The sequence below is a fragment of the Zingiber officinale genome, chromosome 2A (assembly GCF_018446385.1).
Source record: "Zingiber officinale cultivar Zhangliang chromosome 2A, Zo_v1.1, whole genome shotgun sequence".
Taxonomy (NCBI): domain Eukaryota; kingdom Viridiplantae; phylum Streptophyta; class Magnoliopsida; order Zingiberales; family Zingiberaceae; genus Zingiber; species Zingiber officinale.
This window is the reverse complement of record NC_055988.1, coordinates 767,557-785,020: the sequence shown is the minus strand read 5'-3', so window position 1 is coordinate 785,020 and position 17,464 is coordinate 767,557. Positions and strand designations below refer to the sequence as shown.

The 17,464-nt window shown below is 35.6% G+C and overlaps 1 protein-coding gene across 3 annotated transcripts; it reads right to left on the bottom strand.

Annotated features, from left to right (window-relative positions):
- Positions 1–243: 243 nt before the first annotated feature.
- Positions 244–15,039, bottom strand: LOC122040427 (GTPase ERA-like, chloroplastic). 3 transcript variants are annotated; one of them, XM_042599738.1, is made up of 9 exons: positions 14,583–15,039; positions 8,984–9,129; positions 8,716–8,856; positions 8,531–8,641; positions 8,383–8,438; positions 8,053–8,158; positions 7,864–7,965; positions 1,104–1,184; positions 244–990 (listed from the first exon to the last, which is right to left on the bottom strand). In XM_042599738.1, the coding sequence occupies exons 1-9, from the start codon at positions 15,004–15,006 to the stop codon at positions 904–906; spliced, it is 1,254 nt and encodes a 417-aa protein (XP_042455672.1). In that variant the 5' UTR covers positions 15,007–15,039; the 3' UTR covers positions 244–903. The 3 variants fall into 3 exon arrangements, with proteins under 3 accessions (XP_042455672.1, XP_042455671.1, XP_042455673.1); XM_042599737.1 differs by having other exon boundaries at positions 8,053–8,151; positions 8,296–8,421; XM_042599739.1 differs by having other exon boundaries at positions 8,053–8,151; positions 8,383–8,421.
- Between the last annotated feature and the right edge of the window lie 2,425 nt (positions 15,040–17,464).

Here is a 17,464-nt window from a genome sequence, read left to right as displayed (position 1 = left end):
CAATTGTATATCTATTAGCATAACACCTTATATCGGTTCTGCTACTCTAAAAATCATGACAATCCAATATTCTTCAGACCTTAAAAAATTCTCCATGAGCATACTCCAATAGTCATAGTGACCATCAATGAAAGAATGATTAATTGTACAAAACATTCAAAAAGCATTGGCTCTCTTCGAAACTTAACTATGATACTACTGCTTAGAAAAATAATAGAAGAGTCTATGGACACACAAGGAAGATAAAATAATTTTCTCAATATTTCATTGATAAATAAATAACTTATTATAGGCTAATACATAATTCATACTCAATAACTCACTTAACTGTGCTAACACCTCAACATTAAACACTAGCTCTATCTTACAACCATTATCCTATTATTTCTCATCCATCCACTAACTCAACTATATTAGCACTGTTTTCAATGCAATGAATCTGGACAATTTCTAAGACCACTCACTTTCACCAATACTTAAAATGTGAACTCATCGATCCACTAACACATTACATAATTTTATCAACAATTCCATATTCCTGTGATGACTCTTTTGGATTGACTGCTGGTCTATTGCATCTTCCATCCTTCCATAGTTGCATTCGACCATACAAGTATGCAATAAGACAAGAAGCCTCAGCAGCAATCGAATCCAACGAGAACTGTCTCTTTGCCAGCTGATTCCACTCACTCGAGTGAAATGCTCTGTTGTTTGCTAACAATTTGCACTTCAAATTCATGGCTAATTCCATGGTTTTGGATAAATGACAATTAACACTAATGATCTAGCAAACATTCGAACAGCCCTGCGTAGAGCCGTCCAAAAAGTGTGGCATACATATCTGGCAGTTTACATCTCATAGAAATTACAAGAAAAACAAAGGTAATTTGCACAGTGATGCTTTCACAGAGCTCTTATTTGACCTCCATAACCGTAGTATCGCAGAAGCCCTTCATCCTGTCGCCAATTTTCTTTTACTTTCACTTCCACCTGCTCAAGCCATACAAAGAACAATTAGACAAGTGTGTTCCTTCATCTTCTTATTTTCTTTTCGGAAAAATGAGAAAATTTTGCAGCAAACGCTAAATGTCATTGATCAGGACCTCGAGAAAGATTTTCTTTTGCAGGAAGTCTTCAATGTCAAGCCTTGCAGCTGTTGCTAGTACCTTCAAAGCCTTACCACCCTATACTCCAAATGGATTGGGAAGTCAACGAGTTTGAATTGAAATAACAAGTAAACTATTTTGAAATGAAAAGATAAAAAATGCTAACTGAATATTGCAGCAGAAAATTTTCTTGAATAAATACATCATTAACAACTTTCTAGGTCATATTGAACTACACACATTTTTCCTATCTGAATTTGTGATAAGTCCAATGTTTCTTAGAAGTTATGCTGTGCCATTTCATGAATTTTTCTAAGCAAAAAATTTGAATCATATATACAAATAGCTTTGCTTCAAAGCATCAACATTCATATAAACTTCGATCAAACCGAGTGGCTAGAGGGTGTTTTGGAGCAAATAATCCCAACTGGCATAAGATAGCTAGACAACGTCATACATCCACGGTGTTTAAGATATGTCAAAATGAGAAGATAATTAGACGACTTCACTAGCTTTTAGCCACATCTTTGCTTTACTTTGGTATAATAAATTGCACATAGGCATAAAACCAAAAGTAACACAACCTAGGAGATCAATAGCAACATTCAGATAAATCTGGGAGCATTAACACAGGATGGCATAATAAACAATTGCCGTATTGTTTGATTCACCAACACTGAAGCCATAGATATAAGAGATTAAGCAACAAGAAAACATTGGTTAAGTAGTAGTCCTTTAAACTAGAGATGCTAAAGAGCCATGATTAGGCAGGCACAGGTCTCGTCAGCGGATTTAGGTGTCGGGTTGAGCACGACCGAGGCAGGATTTGTCTATTGAGGTGTGTGGCCGGGTTAGGCACCACACACTTGGTTACATGTGGTGCTAGGCATGGCTCGTGATGCCAAACATTGGTCACCTTGCTCACCCTGCCAAGGTCCAAGTTGGCGCGGGCCTAGTTGACCCATGCCTATGTTGGCCTAGGCCAAGTTTGCCAAGACAAAAAAAATAAGAAAAAAAATTAAATAGGAATAAGGAAAAAGAAAAAGGGATATTTAAAAAATTAAGTTTTGGTATTTATAGGAATTATTTTAGTAATTTAAAAATATTTTTTAGAGTAAATTTGGTAATTTTAGATTTGCTAAAGAAGCAAAGAGAAAGGAGATAAAGGGAAATGGATGAAAGTAGACATTCCACCCCTTAGTCCTACATTTCTAAGAGCATCCACATCAATTACCCTAAATTAAACTTTTACCTTAAATTTTACATTTTACATTAAAAAAACATCCGCATCAGCTACCCTACCCATTCCCTAAATATACATTTTATGAACAGTAGTTCTTTAAATTTAGGGAATGGATTCCATTCCCTAAACATTAAAATAATATTTCTCTCTCCTCCCACTAATAATAAAAAAAATTCTCTTTCCTCCATCTCTCTCCTCATCTAATAATAAAAAAAATATGAAGGAAAGAGAAAAAATAATTAAAAAATAAATATATGATAAATTATAGGGAAGCTGATGTATTATGTAGTGAAAAATGGATATCTAAATTTAATAAAGTAGTTCTTTTACCCTAAATTATAGATTTTGGATGAGGATTCTGATGTGGATGCTCTAAGTTTGACTTATTTTTGCATGTAGCTTAAGTACCAGCTTACCTCCAGCATGGGCTTGGCCTTAACACTAGCAATTTCTCAAATCTTTTTCTTTTGTTTAGTTTTTAAAAATTATGGCTGCTGGTCTTGGTATTGCTACCATGCACTCTTGTTTTATAAATTAAGCTGAATTTTGAGGTACTTTAATATTTTCCATGTTCTTTGTTGAGATACAATCCTCACCTAGAGGAAAGTTCCTCTAAGACCAAATAGACGGCACAACAAAAGGATAAACATACGATCCTCACCTAGAGAAAAGTTATTGATTCTCACAAAAGGAAATTGTAAATTATATTAACTTTGAAACTTTTCTATTACATGGGATTCTAACCCCATTTTATACTTTGATAACATGATTTATTCTTTATAAAATAAAGAGACTTTTCTAACAAAATCCTAATTTTTCAAATAAAACCTAATAGATTTTTATAAAAAAAAAATTAAATAACTTTTTTTTTAAGTCTCAACTAATTATAAAAATTAGCAGACTTAGTTTTGACTGCGTTATTCTCCTCAACCAAAGAGAACTTAACTCTGTCAAGTAGGAAGGTGGAGTAGTTATGAAGCGGTAGCGCCTTTTTAGCTAAATCAAGTTTATTTATTCAAACATTGCCTTTTTGATATTGATGTGTTTGCTTATTTTGTCAAGTAGGAAAGTAGAATCGTTGTGAAGCGGAGGCCCCTTGTTAGCTGAATCCAATAGTTGTTTGTTTATTTCTTCAATCATTGCCTTTTTTATGCCAATATGATTCCTTGTTTGCATTATTCTCCTCCAATGAGAACTCAACTCGCATTGTTGAATTATCTTCTTGGATTGTCTTTTTCGAGTGGATGGAACAATTTCTTTGATAACTCGGGCTCGTAGGATGAGAATATTGTGTCACATAATTTTAAAAAGTACCAAAAGTGGGTTTTTGAGGAGTTTTTAGGGAAGTACGTAGGGTGAATATGAACAAGCACATAGTCCCCTATATTATATTCCTTAAATTTATAATATGTATTGCCTTGAAATTTATAATCCTCATTACTCGGTATGACTTTTCTTCTGACATCAACTTGAATCTCTCTATTGCACTTAGCTACTGATTTAGATAAATAAGAAGTGGTAGGTAAGAGAGACACATTAACAAGTTGACAAGCTTTTGACCCATACACGGTTTTGAATGTACTATGATCGGAACATGGTTTATCAAGCTGTGAGCAAATTCAACAAGTAGTAGGTTAGACAATTGAGATCTTGCGATCAGATCCTCGGTGCCGTTGGCCATATGCATATGTGGGGGTTTGCAAGTTATGTTCTCAAGTTTCATAGGGTGCAATTTAATGTAATGGGACATTAATGATACCATTTGCTTTTTCTTTTCAAAAGTGCATTGTGTGAGAAGATGGAGGGATTGTCTCAAGGGTTGGGTCGCTTTGATGAGCGAGTTAGGTTTGGACTTTGGTATGCTGGGTTTGACTGGGTACATCTTGATTTTCTTGCCATTGTGTTTGAAAGAGTAGGCATTTTCTCATCCGTCATGAGTAACAAAGATATCATAAAGCCAAGGTCGATCAAGGATGACATGGGCCACATTCATAAGAAGAATGTGGCACCATATATTATCTTTATATGGATCTATCTTTATGGGAACCAAACACCATTGTGTAACTGGAAGGGAGGTCTGATTTACCCATGTCATTTTATAAGGGTTTGGGTGTCGTTTCAAGGTGGCTTGAATCCTAGAAAGAGCCTATGTGGAAACTATGTTCATACAACTCCCACTGTCGATTACAATTTTCACATTTTGCATGTGTGGAGAATACTAGTGCGTTTCCACATGTCATCTAACATAGACGTTGAAAGGATACAATAGATTACATTAGTTCTCCTTTGATCTGTTCTTCAGTTTTCTCATTTTCATGGTGCTTGTCAAGAGGGTCAAATTCTTTGTCGTTTTCCTGTTCTAAGGTTAAGATTTCGTGTGGACATTTGGATGTTATATGACCTTTGTCATGACAATTAAAACATTGAATATTAAGATTTTCTACTTTCCTAATGGCTTGGGTATTTGTCTCTATTCGCTTGATGACAAATCAAGGATGAGTTGGGCTTAGGGGCTTGCTAGATTGTGATGACGCTCTACAAGTAGGAATCTTATTTGTTGAGGGGCCTAATGGATGCGTGTAAAGAGGCTTCATAATACGCTCACTCTTTAGCCTTTTGACAAGCCTCTTCAATCAAGGTTGGGGCAAATAATTTTATTTATCTTTGAATTTCAAGTCTCAATCCATCAATGAAATAGATCAAAATTTGACTAGGATCTAATTTGGGGTTACAAAGCATTAGTAAATTTTCAAATTTGCTTAGATATTTGTTTACGCTCGTGTTTGATTGTTCTAGATTGATCCACATAGTCTAAAGTATGGTGGAGCATATTTTCTACTTAGAATTCATTTTATTTCTACCCAATGTGTGATTGGTTCTTCCCCATTTGAGATGTATTGATCTTGAATACTTTACACTTATTTCTTTGCTAAACCTTCAAGTTTAAATTTTGCAAATTGCACTCGTTCAATTTTGATCATGCTATACAAGTCAAAGTAATGTTCAATGTCGGCAATCTAATCATGAATGCATTTGGGTCTTGCCGACCATCAAAATTAAGGATACCTAATTTGACTGGGTGGGCAGTATATTTTTATGGTATAATTTCAAATTTAGGTCCAAGTCTAAACCTAGGTCGGGTTTGGGTGTCCTAAAAGTTATCTACTTTGCCAATGACTGATTGATGATTTCAACGGGGAGGATGTATGGGTGATCGTTGAGCGATGTGTGATATGTGATTTGCAGTCTTCGGACTCATGTCCTTTATCAGTTTCAGTATGGACATTAAACTGTTGTAGGTCTGCCACTCTAAATCGGTGGATTTTTAAGCTCATCTTCCAAAAGTTCATATTTAATATCTACCACTTTGATAGTGGAGTTTTCCATCATGCTGATGTGGAGGCTCAACAAGTAATGAGGATTATAAACTTAAGATGCTAGTATTTAAGAAAATAAGTAGGAAATGAATAATGATGAAAAAAGTAGAAATAAAACAATCAAGAAATAATGTCAAAATAGATAGGTAATAAGATGATAATAAACTAAGCTGGAATAATGAGAAAAATAGATAATGCACAATTAACCTACTCAATTAAACAATAATAATTTTCAAAGAAGAAACAATATTATCAGTTTGATGCAAGCCTTCTTGTTGAAGAATTTGCAGCTTGAAATTAAAAGGAAAGTTTGATCTCCTCTACTTGTGATCTATTTTATAGGTGGTGGTTGTGGGGAAACAATTCTGCAAAAGGCCATACGCTGACCCCGAGCGCTTCACACAGTTGAGCTGACCCTACAACCAGCTATAGAAAGGTAAATTATGAAACCGAGTAGGCCACCACGTGGGAGGGTATTTTACGCCAACTTTGTCGAGAATCGACCCTTGTTCAATTCTGCAAATCTAACGCGTGGTGACCAATTCGGCTATGTTGTAAGGAACAAAGATGATGGAAGCGACGGTGATTGGAAGGTGATGATGCACGATGATGATGTGCAAAGATGATAATAGGGCACGAAAATCAAATTAGAACTAAAGAACATAAAAGAATATGCAATTAATGTTGGTGGTGGAATAAAAGTGGAGATAACAATAAATGCGTGAAGGGTGTGGTGGAAGCCGAATCAAGATAACAATCCATTGACATTTTGTACAACAGCTCACGAGTTGCTCAAAATAGATGTCCACATCAAAATCCACTCTGATTGGAAGGCGAATTGTGATTGTCTCTGCTCTCATGCCTACGGGAACCACCTCAACTAAGATGTAAATAAAATTGAGGTGTTATTTTGTCGGAGTGCCCGTGTGTAGAGACCTGTCAATCTCTGAGCCAATCATACTTAGAATGGTCGTTGACCAATAATCAAGCAGCAGTACATGGATCCGTACCCACACCGGTGAGTAACATAGCTCCTCCTCTGCATACAAGAAGCGCCGAGACATCAACTTAAGGTAAAACAAACTATCAAAAGTGACATATGGTCCACCTTGACGCACCCGGTTCCTGTCAGTGTCAAATCTAAAATCCATCCACCCACTGTGATGACTGTCATATTGGTAGTTGACGCCCCACCAGTTAGCCACTCCTATAATTCCAGACTTTGCAAGGGAAGCAGCCTATGAAGCATCCAATCAAATAATATCCCAAGGAATTCTCCACTGTGTCAATGTCCTTAAATCCCAGCAACATTCGGGCTGGCATTCTGTTCACCTCAGGCTGAGAGGGCTGCAGTTTGCCACTCACCGCACTAGTGACTGCCCCCTCAGCTGCAGGCAGTGTAGCCTCTGCCACGTCCTAGGGGGGGCTGCTGTGATTGCTGCATCAACAGGGAGTGCTGACGTGCCTGCCACATCCACAATTTGCTGCGATGTGTCAGTCAGCATGGGAGGCTGGTCCTCTCCATTTGTTGGACTGTTTTCCTGAGACAACAACACCTCCCCTGCAGCTCCACCAACTCCAGAACCCACTGCCAAGACTTCAAGTCCTATTGTGATTTTAGATAAAGAATTGACATCTCATGTCCTAGGGAGAGGCTAGATTAATCCTGGTCAATCCTTTTTATGGAGCAGCATTCCAGCATTCACATCAAGTTAGATTTTCCAATTCACTGCTAGTTTAGATGAAATGAATTCATCTAAGATTCCATTCACAGGCCACTTGGTGAAAACATGAAAACTTTCTAAAATCTATGAAAACTGATAAGCATGATATTTTCACTAAGAAGGCATAAAGACAACTTTTTATCATATGCTGATATAGTTATTCAAAAAACATTCTAAGGACCACATAGGGTTTGAAAAGAGTACACATTTAACACTTGATTGGAAATTTTTATAAACATATTTGCAGTTTTGGAGGTGCAAACTGAAGTTTTTGGCATGTGTTAAAACAATTGTGATAACACAATTCTTATGAACATATAAGCTATGTAAGGGTAGTTCTCTCCAACTGGCAAAAGAAGTATTCTAGAAAATCAAGAGGGCACCAAACACACTAAAAGCACATACGAACATACCTTGCCAATGAGTATTATCTTTTGTGAGTCCTTCTCAACAACAATTTCAACTTGAATGAAGTCTTTAGATGTAGGTCTACTAATGTAGTTCAGAACATTGACCTACACCAAGTGAAATTGATTCATTTATTATTGTCAAGACAAAAGAAGAACTAGCTTGTATATGATCTCAGAACCTTGGAAACAGACCTGGCATGCATATGGAACTTCATTTCTATATTGCATGAATATTTTCTCCCTAACAATTTCTGCAACAAAGAATCTCTCTGGATGTTCACTAGCTATATCCTGCATGCTAAAGAAAATTGCCTGAGATTTTTTGCATAAGAAACTTTTATGCCACTGAACAATGAAAAATGAAGCACCACTTCAACTAACTGAAACAAACCATAGTAACTTAACTATTCAATTAAGATTTGAAGGTTTAAAAACCTTGGGATAATAAGCAGGACCAAACGGGAGTTTTGAAATTATCCATTCTTTTACATCCTCTATTCCTTGACTATATTTTGCACTTACAGGTATGACATCATCCACATCAGTAAACTTCTGGTACCACTGCAGAATGTGAAAGTCTAAGGTGAACAAATAAATGGAAAAACAAGTATTAGAACATGGAAGAAAATAACACAAGGATACTAGCTAGCAATGTTTGTAGAAGTGCAACCTCAAGTCTCTTTGCAATTTCCCCTGGCTTGATCAAATCCTTCTTGTTCAACACCAATAGAATAGGAAGGTTACTCCTGAATGTTCCAATGCCTTCTAGTACATCATCAATCTAAAGATTACAGAAGTAAAAGCCAATACTGTTACTCATATCCTTCAAATAATAAATATTTTAATAGAAATTACCTTTTGTGGCACTTTACTAGCATCGACAACTACAAGCACACAATCTGCATTAATTGCAGCATTTCTGACATTGTTCATCATCATGGAGTCCAGCATGTGCATCTTCTTTTCAATAACGCCAGGTGTATCATAAAGTATCATCTGAAAACTAACACAATATGAGATCAGAAAATTGACTCATTTGAATCCCATATACTAATCACTTCTCTACTACATTTATCAAAGCAAGTACTAACTTTAAAACTGTAAATCAATGAAAATATGGTACCTGATATTCAGGGCCAGAGCATATACCAAGTATTCGATGACGAGTAGTTTGAGGTTTCTCTGTAACAATTGAAAGCTTTTGACCTATCATTTGATTTGAGAGTGTACTCTTTCCAACATTGGGCTTGCCTAAAACAGCTACATAACCTGCAGTTAGCCAAGATTTAGTGGGATGACTGAGTTAGTTGTATCGATTCATTGGCTATAAAAGTCGGCTAGCATTTACTTTCCAAAAAGTATTTTGTCAATAATTGGATATATTAGGGTATGTTGTGACTTCTGACATCAATTATTTTGTAGTTGACTGTAAATTTTTTTTCCATGAATAGTTTACCCAAGTATGCTCCAATCTGATTCAAGGTTGTGTTTGAGAGTGGTCTTTGGGAGTACGCTCCCAAAAGTGCTTTTGATGGCCAAAACACTTCAAGAATTAATTGGCAAGTTCATGCACAAAGTGCTTTTACTCAAACCCTTGCATTCCAAAAGCAACTTACCAATGCTGGATCCAAAATACTTTCTAAAATTGATATCCCAAAGTTGTATCTATATGATTTAAAAAGTTTGACCATCAAACAATTTTGACCAAAACTTATTGATGGACCCAAACAACTCATTTTAACTTAAATAAAATCACAAAACAAGACATTTTTGCACTTCTCACACTCCTATAAGTACAGTCTTATTTTACCAATATTACTAAGTTAACATCACTCATAAATTTAAATTACCACTATTAGTCCTTTTACGCATTTGAATTAATTGTAAACTATTTCATAAACAAAAAAAAACTATCTGAGATAAATTACTTTAACTAACTAAATATATAAAAAATATTGGTATGAAATATGCTAGAGAAAATAGTTCAATTAACTTGAAATAAAATTATTTGAATATGATATTCCGATCATTTCAATACCATACTAATTTAATGCAACTCGTAACATACACTCAGATGCTGCTATTAGTCTTTTACACCTTTTGAATTAATTATGAAACATTTCATAATCTGTAAAACCCTATCTGAGATCAAATAACCATCAAATAGACAAATATATATAAAAGAATATGGGTCTAAAAAATGCTCAAGCAGCTAATTCAATCAACATGAAATAAAATTATTTGAATATGACATTCCAATCATTTCAAGTTATCAGCTCAAACTGTCATACTTCTCTAATGTTCGTGAAAGAAAAGTTAAACGGGTCGCCCATGAAGGCTAGCCCAAACCAAAGAATTTGATTTAAATTCTTGGAGCGATTAGTTCTTTCTCCGCCACTTAACTCTCATAACTTTCACAAGCACAGGATACAATAATTATTGTCATTAAAATGGAAGTAGAGACATGAGATGACCATTTTTTAATCAAAAGCAAAATATACCACAATTGTTGAAGCATTTTGAATTGTGAAAAAACATTCCTTTCCCTTTTGCGAATGGCATCAAACCATTGAAACTATAAAGATCCTTGAATGAAATATGTTTTTATTTAATAATTACATTATTAATTTCCCAACATTGGTATCAGAGTTGTATTAGTTGATATGCTAACCAAATTCTAATGTGTTTAAGTACTTTTTTTGGGTAAGTAAAATAGTATAGGACACATCAGGAGTACAAGAATTGGCCTTTAGGAGATACATATGTCCGACATAGTGTTAGATCCGAGTATACTTCCAAAGACCAATATATAAAAAATTTGCACCCTCCTAAAGATTTTCTCAATGTCTAATTGCCCCTCACCAAAGAAACTACTATTTCTAGTCCTTCATACATAATGTATCATAGAAGACAAGGTAAGATGACTGGCCTTTGTCAATATCCTGCTCTCACGGTAATACCTCCTAAAAACTTACATCATCCACCGATATGTGGACAACTTCTATCGCACTATCTATCCTCCATGTATTCCTTTTTGTCTCTAGTAGGAAGGCGCCTTAATGTCGGCATCCAGAGGGTAACTACATGACTTGGTTGTACATAGGTCTTCCACATTGTCAACCCATGGCTTATTAGGACTAAGATGCCTAAAGAAGTCATATCCTCGAACCACACCGTCATCCCTAGCAAACCAATCTGCTAGCCTCTGTCAAGCAACCTTCGGTGACCCAGCAGCCGATAATATAAGATCTCATATTTGCAACACACGCGTGTTTGATCAGAGGGGAATTTGTGTGAGCTGCTTCCCTTTGCTTGATATGTCATGTTAATTTTTTTTTATTTCATGATTTCGAAGTAGATTTTAAATGGTAAATCTCTAAGTGCTTCATTTCAATTTTTTATGGAAAGCATGATTATGTACATGTTTTAGAAGCATGTTTAGAATCCAACAGCTTCATGATTTTGAACAACATGAGATCTATAGTTTTGTTTGAGAAAATTGATATCTTTGTTGTATACATTTTAATAGTAGAACAAATTGTTTTGTTGGTTCTTACCTCACATGATTAAATCATTTATGAAAAATGCTTTCCAAACACATGTTATGTAAAGGCAAAAAAAATGGCTTAAAAAAGTGAGCTTAGTGGAATTTATTAAAAAAAACTTAATTCATTAAGCTTAGGGCTGGCCTAGCCTTTGCTGTGATGAGGCTACCCCACTTTAAAAAAATAATTTAATATCATAGTGGGCCAATGATGCACATAAAAAAATGAAAGGAAAAAAAAAACACAGAGATGCAGTTGCATAATTGCGGGCCGTTGAATCTAATCTTATCCTTGGGAGGGTAGAGACATGTGTTGAACCCATGGATCAGATTGGTAGATTCATGACTCTTTATTCATAGTAATTCACTTGGGCCCTCTAATTGGATTTAACAGAATGGGGCTTACATTCCTATGGCCTTAAAGTTTTTTCATTTCTTGGCTACTTGGATGAAAATTTACAATTTATTTTTAATACTATGCTCATTGAGTAAAAAAAACTTAAAATAGTAAACATTAAAGTTGCCTTTATGTCCAATCTAATATTTCCCCTCATTATATAGATACAGTGAGGATTAAACACACTCTTAGCTTCCTCGGAGGAGGCGCTACAGACATTCCAGAACGTTTGGCAAAGTTGCATATTTTTAAGCATTCTAAAATGACTGATATGCACTCCATGCCACAATATGTTAGAATTTGGGAAAATAAACATTTGGAGCTTTTATACTTGGGTCATCATTTTGATTATAATGAAGAAATTTCACTACTGAGAGATTCTTTACCTAGGCAATGGAAGAGCATAGTCGATAAAATACTTAGCCAAGAGGGATCAATGCTCCTCAGTGAATTGAGGTCAACATTGATTAGTAGATGGAGGGAAGAGATTGAACTTGAGATGAAGAGATCATTATTATCTTTAAGGGTAAATTCTAGTCTTTGTCTCTTGAAATTCACTCCATTAGATATGCTTTCAGAAGGAATGCCAAAATGATATCCCACATGTGTATTAACAAGGAAGTAGATTTTCTTTAAGAAGATGAATTATTATTTACATATGTTTTATTATGATAATATTTGTGAACATGTTATATGACATATGTAATTTAATATACATTGTTGAATTGGAGAATGCATTGTGAACTTTTAATGGAGTTATTTTTTTCGATACATGCTTATGCTTTTTTGTATGTGTGTGAAGATGGAATTTTGTATAGTATGCTAAATTAAGTGGGTCTCTTTTAGGTTGGAAGAATTTAAGTGATTCTCGCCTAAAATTAATTGATGTGTTGTTACTTGGAAATTAAATTTATGATAATGCAACATTAAGATTGTAGATGATGATAGGGAATAAAGTGAACTTTCGAGTTTATACCTTATGTTGAATTATCATAGATGCTAATTTTAAGTAGAAAAAAATGTGTACATTTAATGAGCATTAACATGTGTAATCACCTCTAAAATATTGAGACCATCGCATCAAAATATATCATTGTTGACCTTAACAAAGGTGACAACCTAAATGGTGACAACTATCATACTTGGTGCCATAAGATTTGGTATGTTCTAGATGACCCTAGTGTGGGTAACACTGCCTAACAGAGGAAAGATCAAGAAGCTTACGAGGCATGGAAAACGAAAGATTCCATTGCTCGTGCTATTCTGGTTAGTCGTGTGATTGATGATGTCATTCATGAGGGTGAGAAGGATGCAAGAAGAAAAACTTTAATCCCAATCATAAGAATAAGCATAAGAGGTTTGGGAAAAAGAAAGATTTGAGCAAAATGAAGTGCTACAATTGTCGAGCATTTGGTCATTTCACTTGTCATTGCCCAAAGCCTAAAAAGGTAGCACTTAATAATGCTTTTGTGAGTATTATATGTGTCTCTATCACTATTTTACTAACTAGGTTGTAGACTCAAAAGGATTAGACCATGTAGCTAGAGATCGAAAGCATTTGGGATTTTTGTCGAGCTCCTTCAACACAAGGTGGACATATGTAGTAAATAATGTTAGAGTTGAAGTCAAAGACATTGACATTTACAAACTAGAGTTGTGTGGTAGCCAAACTCTTATTTTACATAATGTCCTCTATGCACTAGAAATTCAACAAAATTTGATTTTTATTGTTGTTCTTCTAGGATTATATTTTAGTTTGAACTTTAGTAGTGTTTGGTTCGTATTTACTATGACAATATGTATTATGGTTGTGGACATCTTAGGAATGATTTTATGGTGTTAGATAGTGACATACAAAAAGTTTAACTATTATGTTGATCGTTTTTGTAAAAAGGTAGAGGGATTGAGAGTACAAACAGGATGGTTAAAATGGAGGAAAGTGTCAAATGTTTTCTTTGTGATCATAAAGTACCTCTAAAATTTAAAGAGAAGTTCTACAAAGAAAATGAGAGCTGTAAAAATGATGATGTTACGGTGTATGTGCGGACATACAAGGATGGATAGGATAAAAAATAATAACATTAGAGAGAGAGTCGGGTTGCAAGGAAAAACTCTAAGAGACACATTTAAGAGACATGTATTTAGACGAATAATAAATGCTCCGGTTAGGCGATGTGAATCTATTATGCATATGCACATCAAACGAGAAAGGAAAAGATCAAAAAAGACTTGGTTAGTAACAATAAAATAAGATAAAATTTATTTAAATATAAATAATGATATAATAGGAGATAGAGCCTAATGACGTAGAAGGATTTATATAGTCGATGTCACCTAGTGGGATAAGGCTTGGTTGTTATTGATCAAAGAGTTTCTTTAAATGTTTGTTCATTTAGTATTACAAGCGTGGATGCTTATACTTGACATGCTAGATTATGTCACATCGAATAAGACAGGATGAATCGACTAATAAAAGGAACTATTAGGTTCTCTTTCTAAAGTTGATTTGTCCACTTGTGAGTATTGTCTTGCTGAAAGAATGGTACGAAAGTCATTTGGAAAAGAAGGAAGAATTTCCATTGCAATTAATTCAATCAAATATATGTGGTCCAATGAATGTGAAGGCAAGACATACGAAATGCGCATAGGCACAGAGAAAGTGTATCTAGAACAACACGTTTCGAACATCAGCTCACACTTTGGCAGATAAGGTTTCCGGGAAGCAAAAGAACCGAAGGAACCAGTAGGGAAAACATACGAAATGCAGGAATGAGAACTGACCGGTTCGGTGGTTTGGGCAAGTGGAGCTCTCAGAATCGAGCTCCTCTAGCTCGTATTCGTCGAGCAAGGCGAAGTTCCTGTCCGGCTTCTCGCTCAGAGAGAGAAGCGATGCCGAAGGATAACCGGAGGAAGACGACGACAACGTTCCCTCCTCCAACTCCTCCTCGTCACTTGCTCTTGCACAGCTATACCTCCGTTCAAGCTCCAAAGACGCAGATAATTTGGCAACGTAGGGACGAAATTGGCTTCTCGAGGAACGGAAAGAGGGAAGAGAGATCTCACAGTGAAAGAAGCGAGACGAAGAGGAGGGTAAATATGGAGATAAATGAAGCATGGTGGCGCATCGATCCCTCGACGGTAGCGACGGCGGCGGCGGCGGCGGCGGCGGCGGCGCGTAGATGCGGTGCGCCAATTCTGGCTCCATGGGATAAGATAAGAGGCAAGACTTGACAGGGATCGCATCATTTGTAGTGATGGGCCGGATTCATGACCAACTATCCATTTTGCATCCGACTAAAACGGATTTTGCCCGCACTACGCAAACCAAAAAACATTAGGGCAGTAATCGAGTCGAGCTGAGCCGAGCTCGAGTTGGAATGAGCTCGAGCTAACTATACTGACTCAATTTGTGAGTTTAAGCTTAAGTCAAATTTGAATCGAGCTCGAATTCGACTTGAAAAAATAAATTAAAAGTCTATTCAAGTAGGGATTTGAACCATAAGTTTAAGCTACATAGGCTCAACTTGTGAGTTTGGGCTCAAGTCAAACTCGAACTGAGCTCAAATATGATTTCGAAAAATAAATTAAAAAATTGTTCAAGTAGGGATTCAAACCATAAATCTCAAATGTTATAGCTACAAATTTTTCCTTAACTTATTTTCTATTTTAAAAATAATAATAATTTTAATTATTAAAATATTAAATTAACCTGACTTGATAAAATTCGACGAGCCCTCGAGCCAATGTTAAATGAGCTCAAGCTCGGCTCGAATGTTAAACGAGTCGGTTCGAGCTCGGTCAAATTCAAGCTCGAGTTGAGCTTTGATCGAGCCACTCACGAGCAACTCACAAACAGCTCGATTCATTTGTATCTTAAAAAAAATAATAGAATTTAACCGAGAGAGTTAATCCTCATTCCATAATTTATAGATTAGAGGATAATCCATTATATAAATTAGTCTATTTTGATAGACAACGAATTTACCCTAAGTTATTTAATCAAAAAATCATTTAAAAATAATAGATTTAGCAATAAAATAAATTTTTAAATATTAAAATAAAAAATAATAATCTTAATCTAAACTGCTAATTAAATTTTAAATTTGAATAGAAAACATTAGCAAAATGTCTAAAATATACTTCAACATTAAAACACGGTCTTATATAAATTATCAAATGACCAATTTTAAATAGAATTATCATAATTTTTACTTATATTTCACTATTTTATAAAATAATTTACTAAAAAACAAGAGAGGGAGTGCTTGAATAAGTTTTTTTATTCGGAGATAAATGAAACCTAAACATTAAAGCACACATAGTTTTAAAATCTTATTTTTTTGCGAAGTAAACGTGGCCATGGTAATTAAAATTAATACGACGAATCAAGGAGGTCCTGAGTCAGGTTAAAATTAAAAAAATTTGTTGATATAATATGGCTGGTCCGATCAAATCCTGAGTCCCTCAAAATTGATGAAATCGCAAATTGTGTTAATGTCATTCGGACCGAGTCATAAGTCTCTGCCAAGTGACTTGGCCGACCAAACACACTATGTTATATTAAAGGTCTAATCAGACATATTGGGCACACGACCTGATTTGACCAGACTCTTTGGCCTAGTGAAAAGGTCAAGTGAAGATCAAGTCCTTAGGAGTGATAGCATTACTCAATCTGACCCGATCACATCTGCAAACAAGAGTTGATCGAACTATAAAAGAGATTTAGACAACTTACTAACAAAGCATATTAAAATTCATCAATCCAATAATTTAATATTCTCTTTTAATTAGTATTTTAGAAAACAATTATCAGTGAAACTAAGGAATATTATTTATGTTATTTTTATGAAGAAAGCTTTTATATGAAAATCACAGAAATAGTGGATTCCTTTCTGAAAAAAAAAAATGTTAGAAGGGTTAACACTATATAACGGGATCTAGGCTTTAAATTTAATGAACAGAGTAAACTCCTATCATCGAGATTGAACAGGCTGGCTTTACATTTAATTGCCGTAAATTCAAAACTGTGTTTTTGAAAAAAAAAATAAAGTCAAAAACATATACAGATGTATATGTAATATGCGTTGATAACCCTGTTTTCTGTTTTTTTTTTTCACAGCCTGCTGGATTTTGATTTTTTTTTTTTCCACCATCACCATTGCATGAGGAGGCCAGATCCTCTGATCCAGATAATTCTGGACCAAAAGAGTATTAAACCCCGTAGTAGTTTTGATGTGATCAACCAAGTTGGTTAGGTCTTGCGATATTTGATCCCTATGTATGAGTGTGCAGGAGCTTAGGAACACAGGAAGTCGAGAGGAAGACGCAGCTAGCGAGAAGAACGGCACGGGAAGGGAGCCGACGGGCTCGGTGCGTCCGAAGGACGAGAGAGCTGCGGAAGAGTACTCCGGTGGGCGTGAAGAGCGTGCGCGACGTTCGAGGGACGTGAAGCCGGGATGGAAGGCTGCTCGAAGAAAAGGCCGGGAATTGGGTTCGGGTGAGCCCTATTCCGGTTGGCCACAATCACCCAAAAGAACGGAGCATCGGAAGTTGGAAAAACTAAGCTGGAAACTGTGCTGCCAGCTTGGAGGCGCCTCCAGCAGGCTTGGAGGCGCCTCCATCATGAAGGCGCCTTCAACCCTGTTGAAGGCGCCTTCAACAGG

Bases quoted from the DNA above. Each gene is read 5' to 3' on its own strand.
- LOC122040427 (XM_042599737.1), bottom strand. From the start codon at position 15,006: ATGGAGCCAGAATTGGCGCACCGCATCTACGCGCCGCCGCCGCCGCCG. The intron at 9,130-14,582 runs GTCAGTTCTCAT...GGCTAACTGCAG, and splicing joins TTGCCCAAACCACCGAACCG to GTTATGTAGCTGTTTTAGGC. The intron at 7,966-8,052 runs GTCTGTTTCCAA...CACTTGGTGTAG, and splicing joins AAGTTCCATATGCATGCCAG to GTCAATGTTCTGAACTACAT.